Source organism: Taurulus bubalis (genome assembly GCF_910589615.1).
Source record: "Taurulus bubalis genome assembly, chromosome: 4".
NCBI lineage: Eukaryota > Metazoa > Chordata > Actinopteri > Perciformes > Cottidae > Taurulus > Taurulus bubalis.
The window spans coordinates 23,038,794-23,061,252 of NC_136592.1; the positions used below are offsets into that span (position 1 = coordinate 23,038,794).

The 22,459-nt window shown below is 42.7% G+C and overlaps 1 protein-coding gene across 1 annotated transcript in view; it reads left to right on the forward strand.

Moving 5' to 3' along the window:
- Positions 1-14,286, forward strand: part of chd9 (chromodomain helicase DNA binding protein 9) — a gene marked incomplete at its 5' end in the record, with an annotated part of 61,119 nt that extends 46,833 nt beyond the window's left edge. Inside the window, 21 exons of the mRNA XM_079216378.1 lie at positions 2-190; positions 405-515; positions 705-904; positions 1,184-1,383; positions 1,532-1,691; positions 4,491-4,580; positions 5,140-5,243; positions 5,616-5,733; positions 5,876-5,933; positions 6,115-6,163; positions 6,379-6,625; positions 6,761-6,966; positions 7,379-8,248; positions 8,605-8,774; positions 8,974-9,204; positions 10,018-10,192; positions 10,584-10,732; positions 10,929-11,183; positions 11,404-11,553; positions 11,904-12,008; positions 12,247-14,286. Coding sequence (XP_079072504.1) covers positions 2-190; positions 405-515; positions 705-904; positions 1,184-1,383; positions 1,532-1,691; positions 4,491-4,580; positions 5,140-5,243; positions 5,616-5,733; positions 5,876-5,933; positions 6,115-6,163; positions 6,379-6,625; positions 6,761-6,966; positions 7,379-8,248; positions 8,605-8,774; positions 8,974-9,204; positions 10,018-10,192; positions 10,584-10,732; positions 10,929-11,183; positions 11,404-11,553; positions 11,904-12,008; positions 12,247-13,215 — 4,806 coding nt within the window. The 3' untranslated portion in view covers positions 13,216-14,286. The remainder of the gene's footprint in view (position 1; positions 191-404; positions 516-704; positions 905-1,183; positions 1,384-1,531; positions 1,692-4,490; positions 4,581-5,139; positions 5,244-5,615; positions 5,734-5,875; positions 5,934-6,114; positions 6,164-6,378; positions 6,626-6,760; positions 6,967-7,378; positions 8,249-8,604; positions 8,775-8,973; positions 9,205-10,017; positions 10,193-10,583; positions 10,733-10,928; positions 11,184-11,403; positions 11,554-11,903; positions 12,009-12,246) is intronic.
- Between the last annotated feature and the right edge of the window lie 8,173 nt (positions 14,287-22,459).

A 22,459-nucleotide genomic window follows, 5' to 3' on the forward strand; every position in this document is an offset into this window, starting at 1 on the left:
GGCAACGCAGCAGCAGCAGCTGTCTAAGAAGGCGATTGAGGATCTGTTGCGACGTGGTGCATACGGGGCGATCATGGATGAAGAGGATGAAGGGGCCAAATTCTGTGAGGAGGATATCGATCAGATTCTCCAGCGCAGGACAAAGACCATCACCATCGAGTCTGAAGGACGAGGATCCACTTTTGCTAAGGTGAATGAAATGGATAATATGGCTGCTCTAACACGTAGTGATGTAAATTAAAACTTGAAACGTTTCTACCCAGTCCTCGCCATGGAATTAGGTACGGCTACATTTCACATTTTACAGGTGACTGGTTGTCGTTGATTTTGGACCAGGAGCAACTTTTAATACATGGAATGTCAATATGATTTTGTTTTGATATGATATTCATGTCTGCTTTCAGGCCAGTTTTGTGTCGTCCGGAAACCGCACAGACATTTCTCTGGATGACCCCAACTTCTGGGACAAATGGGCCAAAAAGGCTGATATTGATATGGAAATGGCAAACGGCAGAGTATGTACTTCACCACAAATAAATTATACAAAGTATAATTGGGACCTTTCTCACAAAGATATGTTGCATCTAATAAAGACCTAATGGCTGGACAGCCAGTGGGGCTGCAGCCTTCCTTTTTTATCTGTGTTATAGACCTTGAAAGCCTTTTGCTGAACGTTTGTCTGCCCTCCATTCCCTCGCTTACAGAACAGCTTGGTGATCGACACTCCTCGTGTCAGAAAGCAGACAAGGCCGTTCAGTGCCACCAAGGATGAGTTGGCAGAGCTTTCCGAGGGCAACAGCGACAGTGACGACACCAAACCAAAGCTCAGGCGAAACCACGACCGCCTCAACAGCTATGGGCGCACAGAGTGCTTTAGGGTAGAGAAGAACCTGCTTGTTTATGGGTAAGACTATTGAAATAGTTTACGCCATTATAGCAACTTATAGCTGAACTTGTTAATAGATAAGACTAAGCAGGTGTTTTTAAAAAGTGTAATAGTTTTTTTGTTTCCTGTATTTGTCAATTGTTGGATTTTATCCCTCTCTGTATGTAACTAATGCCGGTTATAAAGAAATTAACATCATTACTATAATACCAAATCCAAGTAAATGTTAAATCTCACAATAAAATGTCCTCAAACTAGTATAGCTTGTCTAGTGATTTAAGTTTTATTTTTCTCCAGGTGGGGTCGTTGGAAGGATGTTCTGAATCATGGTCGTTTTAAGAAGCAGCTGGCGGAGAGGGATGTAGAGTCCATTTGCAGGGCCCTCCTGTCTTACTGTCTGGTCCATTACCGTGGAGATGACAAAATCAAAAGCTTCATGTGGGACCTGATCGCCCCAAATGAGGACGGGTGCTCCAAGGAGCTGCAGAATCACCTGGGTAAGTCTCAGGACTTCCGACCTACATTTCCCATGGCCTTATCACAGCAGACGGTGGTGTCCGGAGATATTGGAATGAGTTAGATTTGGGAAACAATTTCATAACCTATATACTGAACGTATGACTCAACCTGCTCTGGTTTCGATAGGTTTGTCTGCTCCAGTACCTCGTGGCAGAAAGGGTAAGAAGATGAAAATCCAGTCCAGCTCCTTTGACATCCACAAAGCTGAGTGGCTTAGGAAACACAACCCAGAGCACATGCTTCAGGATGACGGCTACAAGAAACACCTCAAACATCACTGCAACAAGTAGGGGTTTCCTTATTCATCCGTACGTTGTAAATTTAATATGAAAAAATTAATTACTTAAATCCAGTTTAGTTTTTATCGAGTAAGACACTAAATTAGAATGTTGTCCAACATCACCAACTGAAATCAGTTGTTTTATCAGAAAGCAGAAGTAGTAACCGCAAAAGATGGATATTCTTGACTGTATGGAATAGCGTCACTAGATTGATAGTTGTAATATTGCATAGTTGCACATGATGGACTAATAGTATGGGGGGGGGGGGGGGGGGTTGAACTTTTATAGCAACTGACAGGTGGTCATTGTCTTTTAGCACAGATTGTATCAAATTATTTTTAATAAAAAGAAGCCTTTGTGGAAAATACAGTTTGCACATGGCTCAAATTTTTACTGGGGCACCTCAAAGCCACAGTAATGAAGAGGCACTAAAATGTCCATTGGAGCCGACAGTAGACTGATTCATTACCACACGTACTTCTCGTCGAGACCAGCTGACTGATACGATTCTTAATGAGACTTCAGCCCAGCTAATGGCCTTCATAGATCTCTCTTATTTACAGACAGAGGAGAAAAGATGGCTGCTATCAAAACATGGGCCGCTGAGATATAAAGCCAAATAAATGGCTGCTTCGTTTTAAAACGGAGGGCTTGTGTCTGTGGGGCTTTAGACGCCGAGCGCTGCAGCTTCCATAGAAAGTTCTCCATTGTTTCCTGGTTCAGTTGTGCTGAATCCAGGGATTGTCTGATATGTGACACGCCAGGCAAATGGGGACACGCAGTCAGCAGGGTTTGCTGACTTCTGCGTTTTCCCTTCGAGGATCTGGAATGTGATGGGTGGGGGGGTTCATTGCCTTCCTTAACAGGACTGTAAATGTAAGACTTCTAATATAAAGGAATGGAAACTATAAGAAGTAGTGGGAAACGATTCTGACAGTTTCCAAACGAAAGTGTGAAAGATCAACGCCTGATCACCATGTTGTAGATTTCTTGTTCCTCGAGCAGTTTGTGTTGTTTTTTTACTGTCTGAATATAAATATCCTTTACTGCACACTGTAGTAAAGATGTGGATTAAATCTACTTTGACATGGGAGACACGGTTTTGAGAAGACACATAAAGAATTCATGGTGTTTTTCTGTTTTGAATCAGAATTGCATCTGTGACTCGGTAATCTCCTGTCGTTACGCTGGTTTTTGATGGATTGTTTTCTGTGAGCAGACCATGAGGAATTCTTTTCATGCCACTCATGTCATGCATACTTGGCTTATTTCCTTCTGAAAGACTGTGTAGGACTGTGCTGAGATCCTCTGCTGCCTCTGAGTGAACCACATCAGACACACTCACTAACAGACTAACAAAGGCTTGGAAGGAGAGTGATGAGGGGCTATGCTGACAGGCAGAGGAAACGGCAGCTGCTCCTGGGTGTGTCTAGTCACACAGGAGGATGGAGGGTGGAAGAGGTAAAGGGAGGAAGTTCAAGACTTTGATTTACCAGAGCGACAAGTCCAGACTGGTCACCACAGACATCCATCACTCCGGCAGACAGACAGACCTGGGAGCCCTGCATTTTTGCCTTGTCCTATTGATGCATACGGGAAGGATTTTAAGGCTCAATTATAACAATATGTAGCTGAATTACAGCATAAAAAAGATACAATGCCTGGAATTCTATATTTCAGAGCGGTAATCCACAACTCTGTGTTTTTTAAAAATGAGCAGGGCTGTTTTTTTTTTTTTTTAAATAAATTTGTGGCTGCAAGTACAAAGTAGTAGTAAATATAACTGTTTATCTAGAGAGGTTACTTCACTCCATGTTCTTATTAAGGACATGATCAGTGTTCTGACACTAGTAATCAGGCAACAGGTTTAGGGGCTTCTTTTTTTTAAAAGCTGGATGTGCCAATTTGGATTTTTCCTAAATTTCCCTGCTCATTTGGTCAGTGGAGAATACTGTATCCTCTGAGATGTAACCATTCTGTAAAGAGTAATTGTAGAACAGCTAATAACTCTACAATAATAGCAATGCCCCACAGAGATTTTCACCCTCATGCCAGAAATCCTCAAAACCTTTTTTTTTTTCTCCAACGGCCAGCTTAAAAGGACGGGATATCAAATATTTTGTGTTTGGACGAAATCCTTACACAGAACGCTTTCTACATTTTAGCAAAATCTCAAGGCATACTAGATGTTGCAGCCTGGCACACCAGCGTACCACAGTTCTCACCACTTCACTGCGTCTTCGCTCAAAGCCTGCTGGCTCTGATGTGTGATCATGCATCACAGAGCTAATGTCTCCCCTGTGAGTCAGTCAGCCTCTCGCTACCTTGTCAGCCTCGACTTCCCAGCCTTCATCTACTGCCAGAGCACGACCACATGACGACTGGAGAGAGACTGTTGTCTGTTCATTCAGTCCTTGGGGCCTGGCTGTGGAGCTGCCCATGCCTCCCTATGTGGTCCATACACTCATGTCGACTTCAGTGAAACTATAATTCACCAACTTAATTGATGAGGCCTATTGTGTATACCTGCTCTGTGGAAGGCCTAGCTAATGATTTATAGCTGCAACATAAAAAAGTACAACACATTACAGGTTTATGTATTTTACATACATTCAGTAGAGTGTATGCTGTGTGTGTGAAATGATAGGACGAGGACTATGCAGGACAATTTTAGGATTAAATTGTCACACATTTCACTCATTTGCATTGTGTTCAACAAGTTGCTGCGTGTGTGTTGGTTCTGCTCGCTCAGCATTTGTGCGCGGTTGGGGCTTTGTTGTGACCAGTGGGTTTTCTCTGTGCAGGGTGCTGCTCAGGGTCAGAATGCTCTACTACCTGAAACAAGAGGTGATAGGAAGCCAGGCCCAGAGGGTGCTAGACGGCGTGGACTCCAGGTGAGCAGATGATACCTTACCTTTCATACACTTCCTGCCCTATGTTTTTAATCATAGTTTGCTTTTTTTTAGTTACTCTTGAAACACAATTACTTTATTTAACAAATGTAATACAGCAGATGGTACCAACACTACGTAGTGTGGTTGTAGAATTCCAAACCTGCTCGGGTAATGGAATAGTTTGATAAGATGGATTCATGGTCATTACCATATGGTATCAACCTGTTGACAATAGAAACAACTAATCAGCCAAATGAATAAGACGGTTGAAGAGCTCCACCTGCTGGTGAAAGATGAGGGAATTTGTTTGCTTTTATACAGCGACGTTGAAAATGTTCAATAAAAACAGCTGGTAAATAGATAAGTTAAAAGAGGCTTTTACTGTTTCACAATTCAGATATGTTGTTTCATAATAAAAGCACTTCATGTGTTGGGCCTCCTGAACAGTTACACAACCAAATTAATACAGCTAATAGAATCAGATTTAAAAAAGGCCAGTAAATGGATCTAATGAATAAAGATTCCCCCACTTGATATCTCTATCTGTCCTCTTCTTTAGTGAGATAAAGATCTGGGTCCCAGACCCTGACCATTCGGAGCTGCCAGCCTTGTGGTGGGATGCCATCTGTGACAAGTGTCTGCTGCTGGGTGTCTATAAGCATGGTGAGAACCCTCAACCTGTTATAAACTAATCCAAATGAGAAATGTGTGCTCTAGAGTTGACATTAAACTCCGCTGGTCTCGACTACTCTAAAAGCAAATGTAGTCTCTTTACAGAAGTCTGTATCTGATATAAAACAAGTAACTATATAACGGTATTTAAAATGTTTCTGAGACCAATTGTTTTAAAAAGTACAGAAATAAAAAAGATTGATGGCTTCACTGTCCATATGTTATCCTTTGATATCAGGTAATTGTGGGAAATCCTCCAGCTTGTGTACATTGCCTGGTCACTATCTAGGAGTTTCTATGCGTTGGCCTATGCTAACTTTTCTAACTATCTTTGCATTTGCTTTCCCTCTTCTGCGCTCTCAGGTTATGAGAAGTACAACACACTCCGCGCTGATCCGACCCTGTGCTTCCTAGAGCGTGCGGGGCGACCAGACGAGAAGGCCATCGCTGCCGAACAGAGAGGCAACGATTTTATGGATGGGTCAGTACAAACATTACGTGGCCTTTTTGTTTTAATGTGCTTCAGTTTAGATATTTGAAAACAAAATGTGTCTGCGAAGTTGTCAACTGTAAAACTGACACAAACTTTATCTGTGTGTGTGTGTTTGTGTGTGTGTGTGCAGGGATGTGGATGACCCAGAGTACAAACCTGCTCCTGCTCTGCTGAAGGACGATATGGAGGTACGGCCACGTGAACCAATGGTGCATGTAGTCCTGTGATAAAGCATATTAGTCTGATTTAGTTGATGGAATTATCCCCCTGTGTATTTAAGCTCATTTGTGATTTTTAAAAATGAAATCCATCCCAGTCTGGTTTGAGTTTTTGTCCTGCCATAAACACACACACCGTCTTCTCGTGCAGGATGATTCCTCTTCTCCTGGAGACTTGGTTGTCACTGACAACGCCGGAGGTGAGTATTAGATGGTTGTAATCCGCAGTGGATTATCGTTGCTATGATTATTTTAAATACAGGCTTCCCACAGACGGCAGAAATCTGAAAAGTTGGGATAAAAATGACACATGCGCAACATGCTCCCTCCAAAAATTAAATACAGACATCGAAACAATGGCATGCAGATTTTGGACATTTTAATGTTCATTGTACCGTATATCATTCTGATCCAGACGCAGTTCCAGTGACAGGAGGTGAAACTTCCTACTGGCCATCTCCCTCGGTGCTAACTGCCAGGCTGAGGCGACTGATCACGGCCTCTCAGCGCTATACAAAGAGCCGGCAGATTCTCCAGATCCACCAAACTCAAACTCCATCTCCGTCGACCATGATAATGTCCGCTCCACTCTGTCCGCTGCCCCCCTCATTCAACGACACCCTCAACCCCAAGATGGTTGCTAAGATGGAACGGCAACAAAGGTGTGAACACAGAGCGGGTCAATGTTGGTCTGAGAACTAAAATGCATCTTGGCGGTTTTGATCCGTGAGAGAGAATATCAAAGATTACTGTGGATGGAAATTGTTACTACAAGGTGCTTTTCTCACTTTCCCCAGATGGACCAGGCGAGAAGAGGCTGACTTCTACCGTGTGGTCTCCACTTTTGGCGTCGTTTTCGACCCAAACCTTGGTCGGTTCGACTGGACCAAGTTCAGGGCCATGGCTCGGCTGCACAAAAAGACTGACGAGAGCCTGCAGAAATACCTGTGTGCTTTTGCCGCCATGTGCCGAAGGGTGTGTCGCCTGCCACCCAAAGAGGGAGGTCAGAAATCTACTTGCTTATTATCATACGTATAATGTTTCATGTATCTGTCAACCAATTGTTGGTGTAAGTGAAAAGGCCGTATTAGGGTTATTTATGTATTTCTATTTTAGTGCACACTGCCCTGATGAGACGTATACAAGATTATGTCAGTAACAGTGCTTCAGGTTATTGCAGTATCACCTACACTCAGCCATGGCTGTAAATGGTTCAATTTTGGAGAGGTCAGTAGCACTTTAATAAACAAGCTGGCTCAGCAGTGCTGAGGTAGAGGCCGATAAGGTTAATCATTTGTAGGAAGACAAATAGAGATGTTTTGACTCGAGGCACAAACGGGTCTTACAGTTGTATTTGTAGGGCAGTGTTTACTTCCTCTCACCCACTCTCTCTCGCACCTTCTTCTTTGTTCCAGACTCTGCGGTGGATCCATCTCTGACCCTCCAGCCCATCACAGAGGAGCGAGCGTCTCGTACACTGTACAGAGTAGAGTTGCTTCGCCAAGTGAGGGAACAGGTTCTCTGCCATCAGTTACTCTATGAGCGCCTGCCGTTGTGCCAGGTGAGCTCCGACTTGCCCGTGTGGTGGGAGGCTGGTAGCCATGACCGTGACCTGCTAATTGGAGCTGCCAAACATGGCGTCAGCCGCACAGATTACCACATTCTGAGAGACCCTGAACTCAGCTTCATGGCTGCCCAACGCAACTACAGCCAAACAAAAACTGCACAGCAGCAATCCCGCACATCCACCCCACTTCTACACCCTCAGTGCCAGGCCACCAGCTCAGTGCTGACAGCCTCTCCGCTGCCTCCACCTGCCCAGAGAGAGACGGAGCCCAGTGGGGTTGTACCCAAAGTGGAACCAGCCTCCGAGGGGGAGGAAGGCCTGGAGAAGCAGGGGGAGAGTTGGAGCCCTCCTCCAGCACCAGCTACTCCCACAGGTCTGGAGGAGATGCCCTTGTCTGAAGTGACGGAGAAAGAGAGGCAGATGGTGGCGGCACGAACCAAGCCGCTCACACCCAACTCCTCCGAGAGGAAACCGAAGAAGGCCAGCAAGAGGAGCCGAAGGGAGGCTAGGCGTGGCTCAGAGTCCGACCCAGTTGGCTCCTCCTCAAGCTCTTCCTCGCACTCCTCTTCCTCCTCCTCCTCCTCTTCTTCCTCGTCACATTCCGGGTCCAGCTCCTCCTCCTCTTCATCCTCTTGCTCCTCTGGCTCTTCTTCATCATCGTCGTCCTCCTCATCTTCTGATGGCAGTGAAAGTGAGGGAGAGGAAGGGAAGAAGAAAGGTGAGTACCTCAAACCAAAACTCTTTGACTCGTGACAAATGTAATATTTACATTTCATTTAGCTGACGCTTTTATCCAAAGCGACTTACATGTTTGCTCTATACAACATAGACACAGCAAGGGGGAGCAATTCTGGGTTGATATTTCATATTTTGTTTGGAGCAAAGACATATTTCACTAAATGATTGACCATTTAGATGGTATAAAATATACCATGTAGGTGGTTACATTTTTCGGCTCTGCGGGGCAATACACCAATATATTACACAATACATACACATTTGTCGCATGAAGTCTACACACTTTCTCTCGGGTTTGAGTGTGTTCCTAATGTCTCTGTCCTGGGACATTCTCAGTGCCTGCAGCAACAAGTGTCAAGGCCTTTGATGAGGACAGTGTGGCATCTCTGAGCACCACGCAGGATGAAACCCAAGACACCCATGCAGCCGAGAACGGCGTCACCAACAACTCCTCACATCCTTTCCAAGGAGGAGGATACATGCTCGCTGCATCCTACTGGCCAAAGGTAAACTGCTCTTCATGTTTTGAATCCTGTCACTGTGGTGAGTCAGAGATGCATAACAACGCTGCATGGCTTGATCAAGTATTCAGCTCCAAGGGGAAATATTTAATCCTTGAATAAGTATTTCAGTCATAAACAAACTTGCAACATATATATGGTATACAGAGTTTGAGTGTGCTGATTGTCTGTGCTGTTCATTTAGGATCGTGTGATCATCAACCGCCTGGACAGCATCTGCCAGGCGGTGCTAAAGGGCAAGTGGCCCGGTACACGCCGGGTCTACGAGCCTGGCGGCGCAGTGGCCTCCTTCTACACTACCAAGCTGCTGGACAACGCCAACAGCCTGTGCGAGGACCCTTCTGCCTCACCACAAGGGTCAAAGGTGACCAAGCATGTTGCAGAAAACAAGGAGTTCTCAGTAAAACTCAACGATGTATGTTGAATTCTCCCTTCCTCCCCTCCTCCCTCTGCTTCGCTCTAATCGTAGGACCCTACAACTTCCGCTGCCATGACCGTTGCTAGCTGCCGTGTTCAGCATGTTTCACTGTTTCTCTTCCTTCTTTCCTTTGGGTATGATTAGGGGTTTTGACTGCCTGGCAGGAGGAGAGATTAATTTAATAGCAGCTTTCCTCTCTTTTCCCACACACTCTGTTTGAATTGGGCTCTGAGGCTGTGATTACATGAGCACAAATCACTCAGTCATGAGAATATAATAAGGTTCAGTTTGAAGCCTCTCTAGACTGAAGGGGTCTTGCTTATAATCTGATTGAAATTGAGACCTTGGCTGTGGGTGTTCTCTAATATGCTTCAAGGCGACGTGGCTATTAACTTTGCAGGCCTCTGACTTGCTTCCATTTTTTTCCTTGCTTTTTGATAAGGATTCTTTCCCAAAATTGTATAGTTTTTACCATTGCAGACTCTCAGACACCTGCGGTTTGCTACCTATACAATCTTTATATGCTGAGTGCAGCTATCTCTGTGGCATGGCTTCACACTACCCTGTGAAAATACCTGGAAATATTTGCTTTTTTTGTCAGAAAATCATATAAATGAAATGATAATTTAAAAATCAACATACCAACAAGTACTGTATATCTCATTAGAGACATAAAATCAACACAAGATCCATTTTTTTTATGATTCCTAAAACACTGGATTGACTGACAGAGAAAACTCCCAAAACAGAAGACTGACTATAAATCTTCCAAGATGTATCAAACACCTTGTTTTTCTGTGTGTATAGCAGGAGGGAAGTCTGAAGTTGACCTTTCAGAAGCAAGGTCTTCCTCTGAAGAGGCCCCTGGAGACCGAGGAGGGCCCCCAGGCCCAGCAGCAGTACTTGGCGCGGCTTCATGAGCTGCAGAGCGCCTCGGACACAGGCCTGGCTGACATCACCAAGCCTCAGTGCAGCTTCCAGACTGGTGTGTTTATTTGAAATACAGCAAATATCGTAAGACCTGTGCTTACAGAAAATGTGTTGAGATAGAGAAATGGTCCATCCTGTTTTGCTTTACCACCACTAGATGGCAGCCAAGTATAGTTTCTGTGACTGCATAGAATGCATAGACACGAGCCATTTTCTTAACCCTACTGGCTTTGACTACATGGACATTTACAGAGTAGAAATGTATGTGTTCAGTCCATAATATATCATCTCCCCTTTTTATAAAATATCTAACTGGATAAAAAAAAGGTAGAAAGAGACTGTGCTTAATATTTAAGACTAATGTATTTCGAGGCTTCGTCATTTCACTTTTAATTTGGCACAACTTGACACAGTAGTTCAAAGCTAACAAGGTGCTTCCTCTGCAGCGCCTCCAGGTCCTACTGGTCAGATGAGGCTAAACGGCGTACTGGATGGTCAGCCAGTGGTGAAGAGGCGGAGGGGAAGGAGGAAGAACGTGGAGGGGATGGACCTGCTCTTCATGAACAGGAGTAGAGTCTCTTCTGTTCCTGATCAGGTAAGCAGTTATCTTAGGAGCTTGTGTGCCATAATACAGGTTCATGGTACCACAAAGCTTCAAATAACAGATTATAGTAATTTGTACATATTACAATGAATGCACATTTAGACAGTAATTGTTTGCCCCAGTGTGCTATATGATGAACTGTAATGTAAAGAATATAAAACCCTTTTTTGTGCTCATGTGTCTCCAGTTGCCTCCAGGGTGGGGCGGTATTGGCCAGGTTGGCGTGGCTGCGGGTCCTGTGCCGGGCGTGGCTGCGGGCCCTGTGCCGGGCTTCAGCCAGAGCGCCAATCAGGTCCCCGCGGATACCGACAGCAGGGTCCCCGTCATCAACCTCAAAGATGGCACCAGGCTTGCTGGGGATGATGCTCCCAGGAGAAAAGACCTTGAACAGTGGCTAATGGAGCACCCTGGCTTTGTGGCAGACACAGGAGCGTTTATCCCTGTGAGTCCATTTATTTCTATAGCATACATGTTGTGTTTGTGGTGTTACAGGAAAGTTAACCGTTTGGTTGATTAAAGTTTTGTTTATAGATGTGTTAAAGGTAAATCCCTATATTCAGATGGTTGAAATTCAGAATTCATGGAATACATTTGCTGTACTGAACATGGCTGTCAGTTTGACATTTTCTGTCAACATGACAATTTTTTTATTTTATGTCCAGGGTGTAAATAAGATGCAAATGCAGTTCCACTTCCAGGATGGGCGGCCCAAGCAGAAGAGACACCGCTGCAGGAACCCCAACAAGATTGATGTGAACAGTCTGACCGGAGAGGAAAGGGTTCAGATCATCAACAGGAGAAATGCCCGCAAGGTGCGTTGTATGCGGTTATTGTATGAGAATAGACTTGAACACACAAAAAAACTTGATGATGTAATCAAACTATGGCCAATAATTTAACATGCAAAAACTAGGTTGTAGCGCTGTGAATATGTATTATGACAGAATGCATGCTGTAACTTTGACATTATCCAAATAATGTACATGTCTTGCTGTAGTAAACATCTTATACTACTAATGCCTTTTAAACTAGGTTGCAAAGGAGGTCATATTTGAATGTTTTGTCAGTTGACTATTGGAGTGACATTTCCCCATTTTAGCAGACTGTATGTTTCTAAAAATGTCGTGCACTTTCTTCATGTTGTCTGTAATCTTGCTTGTAGGTTGGTGGAGCCTTTGCTCCTCCTCTGAAGGATCTGTGTCGGTTCCTTCAGGAGAACCCAGAGTACGGAGTCCCACCTGAATGGGCTGACGTGGTCAAACAGTCGGTGAGTCACAAAGTAACACATTTATCAAATCGAAACGTTCACCAGAACCGTTACATCAAGAAAGGCCATTTAACAGTGTTGACATGCAGTCAGTTGATTAGTTACTTTTAGCTGAAACAAAATCCTCTCATGAAAGCCATAACCTGTTTTAGGTGATTTTGAAAGTGGTGGAGCTGTTGTATTGGAATTCATGCATGTTAGCTAAGGTGTACCTAATAAACTTCCATGTTGTCTCCAGGGTTACCTTCCAGAGAGCATGTTTGACAGAATCCTGACGGGACCCATCGTTCCTGAGGAGGTGAGCCGGCGTGGGCGTCGACCTAAGAATCCTCTGGCCAAGGCGGCGGCGGCAGCCGCAACAGCCCCCAACCCAGCAGCCCTGGGCCTGAACCCCCTGCTGGCCAACGGCCTCCTCTCTGGGATGGACCTGACCAGCCTGCAGGCCTTCCAGCAAAACCTCCAGAGCTTACAGTCCCTGCAGCTCACCGCGGGCCTGATGGGGCTGCCGTCCGACGCTAGCAACCTGGCTGCAAGTAACTTGGCTGCCATGTTTCCCATGATGCTGTCTGGTATGGCTGGATTGCCAAACCTGCTCGGCATGAGTAGCTTGCTTGGGAAACCTCAGGAGGGCACAGGAAGCTCTGAGGAGACGACGAAGGGAGCAGCCAGCGGTGTAACAGCAGAGCCGTCTGCCTCTAAAGCCCACGCTCACACCTCAGACACCAAAGGAGAAAGGACAGGGGGGTTGAACACGACTCCTTCTTCCACTTCCAGCTCCTCTTCCTTTGCAACTGCCCCACAAAGTGCTTCAGCTGCCTCTGCAGCCTCCAGTCACCCACTGTCTCTTAACCCATTGTTACTCTCCAGTATGCTTTACCCAGGGATGCTTCTCACTCCAGGCCTTAACCTTCCTGTGTCTGCCACACAGCCGCAGAGCTCAAACAGTGACCCCACCCTTCCTCCTGCTCGTCCTCCTCCGCCTGCAGTCTTCCAGTCATCGGCACAGGAAATGGCGCGGCTAGCGGCAGAGAGGGACGGAGAAGAGATTGACGAGGCATTAGAAGATGATGATGATGATGATGACGACGAAGAGGACTCAGCAGAACAAAAGGAGAACAGTGGTGCTGAGGGTTCGGGGAAAGCCGAGTCATCTTCATCCGATTCCGGGGGCTCTTCTTCATCGGATGATTCAGACTCTAGTGATTAGGACTGAACCCATGAATATATAATTATAAATTTATTTATGTATCGCCTAGAAATGTATACATATATTCACATATATATGGATTTTCCAGCACTTATGTTACGCTTTCTTTACATGTAAATACAAGAACTAACTAAAATGTTGTGTAATAAAGACTACAAAAACCTTACAAAAACAGGAAAAACTGACTTAAAAAAAACTGAAATAAAATTTCAGTGTTTGTTCACAAGGTACAGTCTTGTTTTGAGACATTTTGCATGTCAGACTTTAGTAGATTTCTGAACTCTGTGAACCACAATTATGTACAATTGCAACAAAAACGGCATTATTGTAATTATGTCAGGATTTAATTTTATTAAAAAAGTGAGACTACATCAACATGCTCATTGAGCTGTACTATTAATATATTTTGATTGTTGGGGGCCGGGGGGAATGACTCTTGACAGACACTTTGGTTTCTCTTGTAAATAGTCGGTATTTTTACCGGTTCGTTGACACTTATGTTTTGCAGATCATACGTTGGATATGTCAGCAATAACCTGGGCAGCTAATGAATGTCACTGAAGCTGTAGATTCACTGTCTGCCATGTTCCACGCCAGTGCACAAGTCACGCAGCCTCACTTACCTTCACATCACGCTGAGTTTGTTTCTGCATCCGTTCACATCGTTTTTGAAAACTGAATTACCCATAGCTCCCGCTTTATTGACGCTTTGATTCTGGGGGGGAAATGTGAACGCATTCATTTTTCAATTAAACCCACAAATGTAATGGATCATAGCTCATTTTTTTCCCATTATCTAATTTCAGAAACTCCTCATTTTCACCATAACCTTACAAACATGTAACAACATGTCCAAGGCACACTTTAGTTGGCGGACACCTTCACTTGCACATCTTGATTTGGACAACAGCGTCAGAGTAATAAACTCCTGTTGCTGTGGGGATAGAAAACAACCTTTTACTGTGTGCCAAAAACTGCCCTTTGACCCTTTTGAGGTCCTGACTTATTTTTGTGGTCTCTATGTAGAAGGGTAAATCAGGATTATTGATGACGTGGATATTATTACTACAACCCCGGCATATTAAACTGTATCTTACCTCAACTGTGCTAGATGGATTGGCTTCATTGTGCAGATGTGCATGGGTGTGTTTTCTTGCTGTCTGTGTACGTAATGTCCTCGTCTCTGCTGGAACATGTGTCAGAAGCCTTTTTTTTTTTTTTTTTCTTTTTTTTTTACTGAGAGCTTCCACTGTGGTTTTCTCTGGCTGGGCTCCCCTCACCTGGTGTCTCCTGCTTCCATAACGTTCCAGTCTGAATGTTGTGTATTAAAGAGGGGGCCTTGCAAATCTATGACCAGTAGAAAGCTTCGACTAATACAAGTGTTTTAGGCCTTCAAACATCTCATTTGAAACTTTGGGGAAATTCCAGTTCTTTGGATTCTGTGTTTTCTACCAAAGTCTTACACAACATACACAGCACTAGCACAAAATAGTTTAACACCTTGCTAAGATTGTAGTGATTGAGTATTACGTTTTACACAGTGCCAGACGGGCTAGCTTCAGGAAGGGCTTAAAAAAAAAGCAGCTTGTGTTGCTGGGAGTTCACAGCGTGGTTGTGTGCGTTTCACTTTGTCTCGACTCTATTCTGCTGATGAATGGAGCTTCAGCTAGACGTAGAAGTGCCCTTATCCTGTTCCTCACGCTCTCATTCAACTGTCTGACAAACAAACGGCTCTGATTTGTGCCCAGCGTCCACGCTTGTTCATTCTGTTCATCGTCTCTGCACATGTTCGTGTTCAGCTGTAACCAGGATACATGCAAACACTGGAGTTTCGCTCAAGCTGAAGTACCTTTTTGTAATTTTCGCTCGCACAGCAGTGCTTGCTTTAGGACTGCTGTTCCACAGTGGACTGTTAGATACACGTTTCAAACATGATTTTGTTTGTTTGGGCTGGGTACAACAGATCCCCGCTGAGTTAACTCGGCCGCTTTAGTTAAGTATTACTGTAGCATTGTTTTGTAGTTGCTGAAACCATGAGCAGCCTCGCAGTCGGAACACAGACTGAAGACTCATATTGGTTCTAATTTTGCTTTCAGGTGATTTCCTTGTATGCATGTTATGATATATGTATGTATGTGTGTGTGTGTGTGTATATATATATATATATATATATATATATATATATATATATATATATATATATATATATATATATATATATATATATATATATATATATATATATATATATATATATACATACATACATATACCTCGTCATGGGTTCTGCTTGCAAGGCAGTCACTTTTTTCTTTTAATATATATTATTACTAACCGTACAAGTATTTTTCTATGTCTGAGCAATGAACTTAAAACATGCCACTGTCATTTTGTATATCTGCACCTCTGCTGAACTCGTAGTGCCCTTATGCAAACACCTAGACATTGCTACTTCTGCTGTAGGTGATTGATCCAACGACTTTTGCTACTTTGTGTTGCTGTGCAGCGACGGGTTGATGGATTGATGACTGAGCATGCTGAGCCTCTTTAGGATAAGAATGGGAAACGATAGTCGACATAAGTTTAGACTTTTTTTGCTTTCATTTTGCTTGTCTTTTTTCGTTTAGTTTCTCGGTTGTACTGTACATGGACTCCCAGAGCGCTGCCAGTGCTAGAGAGGCCTTGTTGAGTCTGCGTTAAACACAAGTAAACGTTGACCAATATGCAAGAGGAATGACAACACACACTACTGCTGTACAGGGAGCTTTCTTTTTTTTTTTTCTCGTATTTTTTCATGTAATCACTGAAATGACAAACCTAGCATCATTGGTTTTGTATTTTGATTTCAAGCTTGATGATATCCTATTATCCTGGTCAGTTTTTTTTTTTTTTATTATTTGTTTTCATTGGACAGTTGTAATATTTGAAGTGGTCTGTGTAGTCAAAATAATGATTTATGTAGTGCAGGAAAATGCGTCTTAAAAAAAGTAATTTGTAATTTATTGGATTACTTTCTATAAAGTTCTATAGAGGAAATTTGAGGTTTAATTATTTTTATTAAACATATTCTTCTGACTATCAATTGAGTGTGCCTTTGCCTGTTGCTTTGTCTGGGGCCTTGCTCAACAAATCATCAGCATCAGGGACTTCATGGCACTTGTGCTCCTCGCACGTTATTCCTGTTTTGCTCCAATTGGTTTTCCACTCCGGCACTCAGAGCAGATTCAGCCTTCAGGAGAAGGCTGAGAAATCCACTTTCTTGTGAGCATGGATGAAAGTGGGTCTTCAGTTTCTCAATGCATTAAAACTCTCCAGTGAAGGAAAACAAGCTGCACTTGCTTATGTTGAGGTAACTGAACCCCAACCCCAACCCCCCCTCTCCCCCAAATCTTACTTTTGTTAAGTTGTAATTGTTCTTTTTAATCAAAGTGCCAGAGTTAAAAATCTGAAATCGGGTTACTAACAAATGTATTTTCAAAAAGGAGCATTATAAGATTCTTCTCAGTGCTAAATATAGCTACTGTAATGACACATTCAGTACACACTGAATGTAGAAATCTGTGATTGGTTGATGTTCCCAACATTTTTTGCACATTATACTGGTCGCGAAAGTTTTCCAAATGGCCTTAACCAAACACCACAAGCGTTCAAATATTGTGTTCTGGCCGGACATCATCTTTATCGCAGCAAAGGGTTGACCGGTTATCCTCCACTTCTCCTCTTGGTGGCGCTCAGTGGCCCTTCTACCTACCAACTGTTTATTGCTTCTCATAGCAACTAGACCCAAGTGACAAGTCGGGGCTTGTCTGAGAGGCCTCTGATCTGAACTTCCTCATTCTGCAGCAGGTTGGCTGCACCATGCTGCACCACTCTGCTCCAGCTGGACACAAGAGACATACAGGGTTTTTTAGACTGGCGAAACCAGAACAACTCAAGAGTGACTGACACGGGTAAGTGACTTTGACCCTCTTTATGACTTTAGTCTGTTTAGTTTTTAAGTCAAAAGTGTACACCTTTGTTGACATGTTGGATGACAGCTCAGCTGACAAGCATAATGTAAAACTGTCATTATCCACTTCTGTAAGAGTTGTAAATAAATGCTGCTGTACCGACCATCTACAGTCAGCCCAATGACTATTTTAAATTGCTCTACTGCAGCCAGGACTTAATGCACCAACAATAAAGTTGTATTGATAATTTAAAAAACATGAATTGAGTTATCTACAGTAACATCTAAATGTTTAACACGTGTCTGAAGTGAAAGTAAGGCCTATTTTGATTCAGCTTTGTCAGTGAAGAAAACAGGAAATGGGTGTAACCCATAAAACATGGCAATAGATCATGCTTTTCTCAGTGTAAATGTATTACCGAGTTTCCAGAGAAATAAAAACCCCAAACAAACATGGATGTCGGACAACATGACAAGGAAAGCTAGTTGTTCTGCATATTACACTATATATTATAACTATGGTTGAAATGAAAAAAGCTCCTACATGAAACTGCTCACAACATGGTCTGTGGATTATCTTGAGTAACCGGGTTATGATTTCTTAAGCGACATTCTGTTGAGTTTTTCAAATGTATATTTGAGGCTCCACAAGCTGAGTGCCATGAAGCCCCATTATATTGGAGAGAAGGCAGACACAATATCTCCCAAACTAAGCAACTCATGTCAAAACAATCTAGAGGAATAAATAGCATTACAGTTAAGATGATTTTGGGATGAACTGTTTTTTTTTTTTTAAAAGACAAAACAGAATGAGGAAGATAATGAAGCACGTCAACAAAAGGTTTGTGTGACACAGAATAACCTCCACTGCAGACAGAGTGGACACTGGCCCTTTAAAAGAGCAGCTGTTTCACTAGACATGGATCTGTTGGAGATGGGGGATACTTTGGTGAAGACATATATTTTACACAAGCGTCAGAGTTTCTTCACTCTGTGCCTTCTTATTATACTTATTATGTAGTTAGTTTACACTCACAGACAAAGCCCCCACACACGCGCTATGGCTTGTGTTCACGCTACGAGCCACAACACCCTTGCTGTCACTTGTAGTGCGAACAGCGCATGCGTCAATTGTTCCAGGTATATGGCACGCGCGTCACAGACATCTAGCGTGTATAATATCTGGACCTGTCTGAGAGCTAAAGCCAACGAGAGGGCAAAACACGTGTTGGGGGTAGGAACTTATGGTGCGTGTTGAATTTGCGACACGGACCAAAGTTGTCGTTGCACTGAACAACATCAACAAGCGGACGAACACCAATGCGTTATCGATGTATCAAGCGAGCTGTACCTCAAGCTGCTGGAGGAAGAAGAGTTGGAGAGAAACTGCCGATTCTCAACAACCAGGTGAACGAAATATATTTGTCATTAGTCTAGTAGGAGTTTCTTTATCAAATTGTACACATTGTATTCTGTAATGCATAACAAGTGAAAATGCCTTTTGTTTATTTGATTTTTTATTTGTCATAGCCACTGTAAGTTATAAAACCCACTAACATGTTTTGCGGGATGCACATATAAACATAACTATTGTACTTACTATTATTTTTGATTTGATCGACATACACATAGTAAACACAACAATATGATGACGGGACAATATAACTGCACAGAAGAGAAACAAATAAACAAAACACTGGGGAAATGTTTTAAATATATAGACAAACAAGAGACAAACTAAAATGAAAATACCATTATTGCTTGTGGTATCTGGAAAGAAGAGGGAACATTATACAGACCAACCGAAACAACATATTCTCTGTGCTAAAGCTTTGAGATAGAATAGGTGTATTAATTAAATATAGTATATTGAATTATAGTATATTCTGCCATAACAAATGTTACACAACATATGTTATAGCACACAAAAATGACATTAAAAAGTTGTGTCGTGATGAAAATTCTGATGTCCTATTGTTCTTTTCTCCCCAGATGACGGCAAAGTTTCAGACCAAAATTGAAGACTGCAGAGTTTCTTCACTTCTTCCACTTTGTCCAACGTCACATTGTCCACTTTATCCAACTTTTTCTATTGTATAATAAACTCAGAAAATCAACTACAACATCAAAGTCTGTTGGGTTTTTTCAACAAAAAGGGATAAGAGACCTTATTCAGCATGTTTGAAACTGAACAATGCGACAGTATAGTAGCTTTGTACTCTGGGTGACAATCCCTTGGTTTCACTTTTATATTCCTTCTTTCATTTATATTCCAAACTTGTCAAAGTCATACTTTTAACCAGGTTGTTTGCGTTCATGTAGTCTGCAAGACACAACACTAAGAACATACAGACGAAGTATCAAAGATGCACTTTTTGTAGTCCTCTTTTGGAAGATTTGTAGTTTCACCCACGTCAATAACATTCCACATTTTCGTATTGGATGTTCGACCTCTAAACGTGGTCAAGGATCTAACCCTCAACCTCCAGTCTGCTGTCATCCTGAGCTATGTAATCCGACAGGAATGATTAGTTTCACATCCTAGTCATGTTCTTGGATTGAGCCACTGACCTTTTTCGCTAAACCTCCCAGCCATTTTAATTTGTTAATTGATTAATAATTTGAATTGAAAGTGTATTTTTAGGAAACACTAAATTAAGACAAACTGGATATCATTCTAGTGGAGAAGAGCAGGACGGTAAAAGGAGGTGAGGCTGGCAGAGACCAGCCACAATGGATGTTACATAGCTCACAAGGAGTTGTTTAAGTTTGCTAAAGAATATTAAGAGAAAACTAAATTTGATAGCTATATGCATTACTAGAATAATTACATAAAATACGAGATGCAAAATAATGTTATTAAATATATTTGATGACATCACCAGAGCAACATATTTCCGTGCATATTTTAGTTTTCCTGTGCTGTCCAGAAGGTGTTGTCTGCTGTCTATCATCTGCCTAACTGCATGTAAAAAGGCAGCACAATAGTCTGAATTCATGGCCAATTGTATCACATAACAAAAAAAAAGAATTTCTGTGTCTCGTGTTCTTTTCCTTGTTAAGATGCCCGTTCCTGCTCTGACTCTCATCCTGTGGGAGTGCGGCGGTTACCATGGCAACCAGGCCTCAGGGTACCCAAGGACGGCCACGGTTTGGCCCCCGGGACTGCCTGATCGCTGTGTTCAGGTTAGCACGACAGCTTCACAGTATTACGCAGAGATACAGAGATATGTCTGGTGCTAGAACTCCAACGGTATCGGTGTAGTTCATGTTCGTACAGAGCAAGTAGTCTAACAAAGCAAATGTTATAAATGTTTGAGCTGATCTGAGTTACAATAAACCACACCAGACCTTAAATAATTCATCAGTGTGACAGAAAGAAGGCTTTCTGTGTATAGTGCTGCAATATCACTCCACATATGTCTTACAAGCATGTTAAGTTTTGACAATTACCATGAATATAACAAGGGCTACTTACTGTATTTGATCTGGTGTATTGGTATGAAAAATGCACACGAGACAAAGGACTGTTTCACGATGTGTAAACATGTTAAGTTGAGTAGATTTCTGTCTACTATTCTGCAGTGATGGCTTTAAAAACCCTTGTGTGGCCTTTTATTTACTTCTCAGATGTTTTCCAACCAACTTAATTTCTCCACTATGTTACTGTACTAACTGATTTAGGGCCTGCTCCAGAGATCCAACCGAGGCCATCAAAACAAGACTGAGATGTTTGCTGCAAACATTTCTGCAACACCACAGGGACAATGCAGGAAATGAGAACACCAACGGTATACAAACCTATTTAAGGATCCTAAAATAATGGGACGAGGGAATGTGATGGTAACTTGAATGTTGGGGGTAAACGCAAGATGAAGGCTTTCATTATCATTTTAAGGAACACTATACCGTACTTTCAATATTTCTAAAGAACGGATGATTATGGCCTTCAGTGTTACTGGTTTATAGCCTCGAATTTTATAACGTTTCTATCAAAAGCAATGTCTCTTTAAACGTAGCAGGGAACTAATGTTTGCTCACCCACAGCATTTTAAATCCCGACAAGATAGCTGTGTTTAAATGACGGGTATCATATTCTGCAATTAAGATCTTGTTGTTGATATATGACACATAACAGATGCGGTATTGTTCACAGATTTGGCAGCAAAGTGCTGCTGTGAAGCTGGACTCTGGTATTACAAGATCCTGGAGAACCTCATCAGTCAAGAAAGGAAGAGGCTGGGAATCTGTGACATCTCGGTAAGTCTACTGCCCCCCTGTGGCCACATGTGGAACTAGTTTCTGACAAGCAGCTTTTCTGCACACTAGGGCCACAGCATAAAAGAGTAACATAATTAGTTCATGTCCTCTTTATTTTCCGACATTTTCGTTTTGAAGTAAAGTGCTTTTGATGTGTAAAGTGTTTGTCGCGGGTCACCTTGCAGGCCATTTTGGAGAAGGAGCTTTTCCAGTGTTGTCTGGTGGCCTGCTGTCTGGAGATAGCCATATCCTCAAACTGTCTACCATATGACTTCCCTCTGCTCCCGCAGATCTTGAAACTGGCACCATACAACTTCCTGAAGGTACGTTTCCACATTCATAGATATTCAATAAAAATGTCACGTCCATGATATAAGACAATGTGAGAGCATTTAGCGAAAAGGTGGTGTCTTTGGTTGCATTAGCAATTAGTATTAGTTACTATACTACAAGCTTATAGTTTAAATTGTATATAGATGTAAATTCAGTGTTTGTTACTTTAACATAATTTTACGAGACAAGCATCCCAGAAGAAAATGTTTTAATTCCTTTCTCATAGGAATCTTAACAGTGGTTGTCTTATAGGGAATGGAAATAGTTTCTTATCTGGTTTGAGGTTTAAAACAACGCAACATCCCCTCCACAGCTAACGTTTGGTCTTCCTAATCTGACAGGTGATCGAGCTGGTGCTGCGGGCGGAAGTGGGTCTGCCTCGCGCTGTGTTCAGACACCTTGCTCAAGTTGAAGAGAAAGTTCTGGAGAGCTTGGCCTGGACCAGCAACTCCCCACTGTGGGAAGAAATCAGAGAAAACGAGAGCCATCTGCCGACCTGGCAAGAGGTTGGCGATAACACACCAACACACGTTACCTGCAGGAGTTATCCAGGGTTTAATACTATTGGTTCTTCCAAGATGACATTGGTTACAGTTTCTGAATTAGAGATAGGATTCAAATGTTTCATTTTAGGTTCTTTATCAAAACGTGAGAAGCCCTGCAGTGTCTCTTTACACATACAGTACATGGCTTTAATGAGGG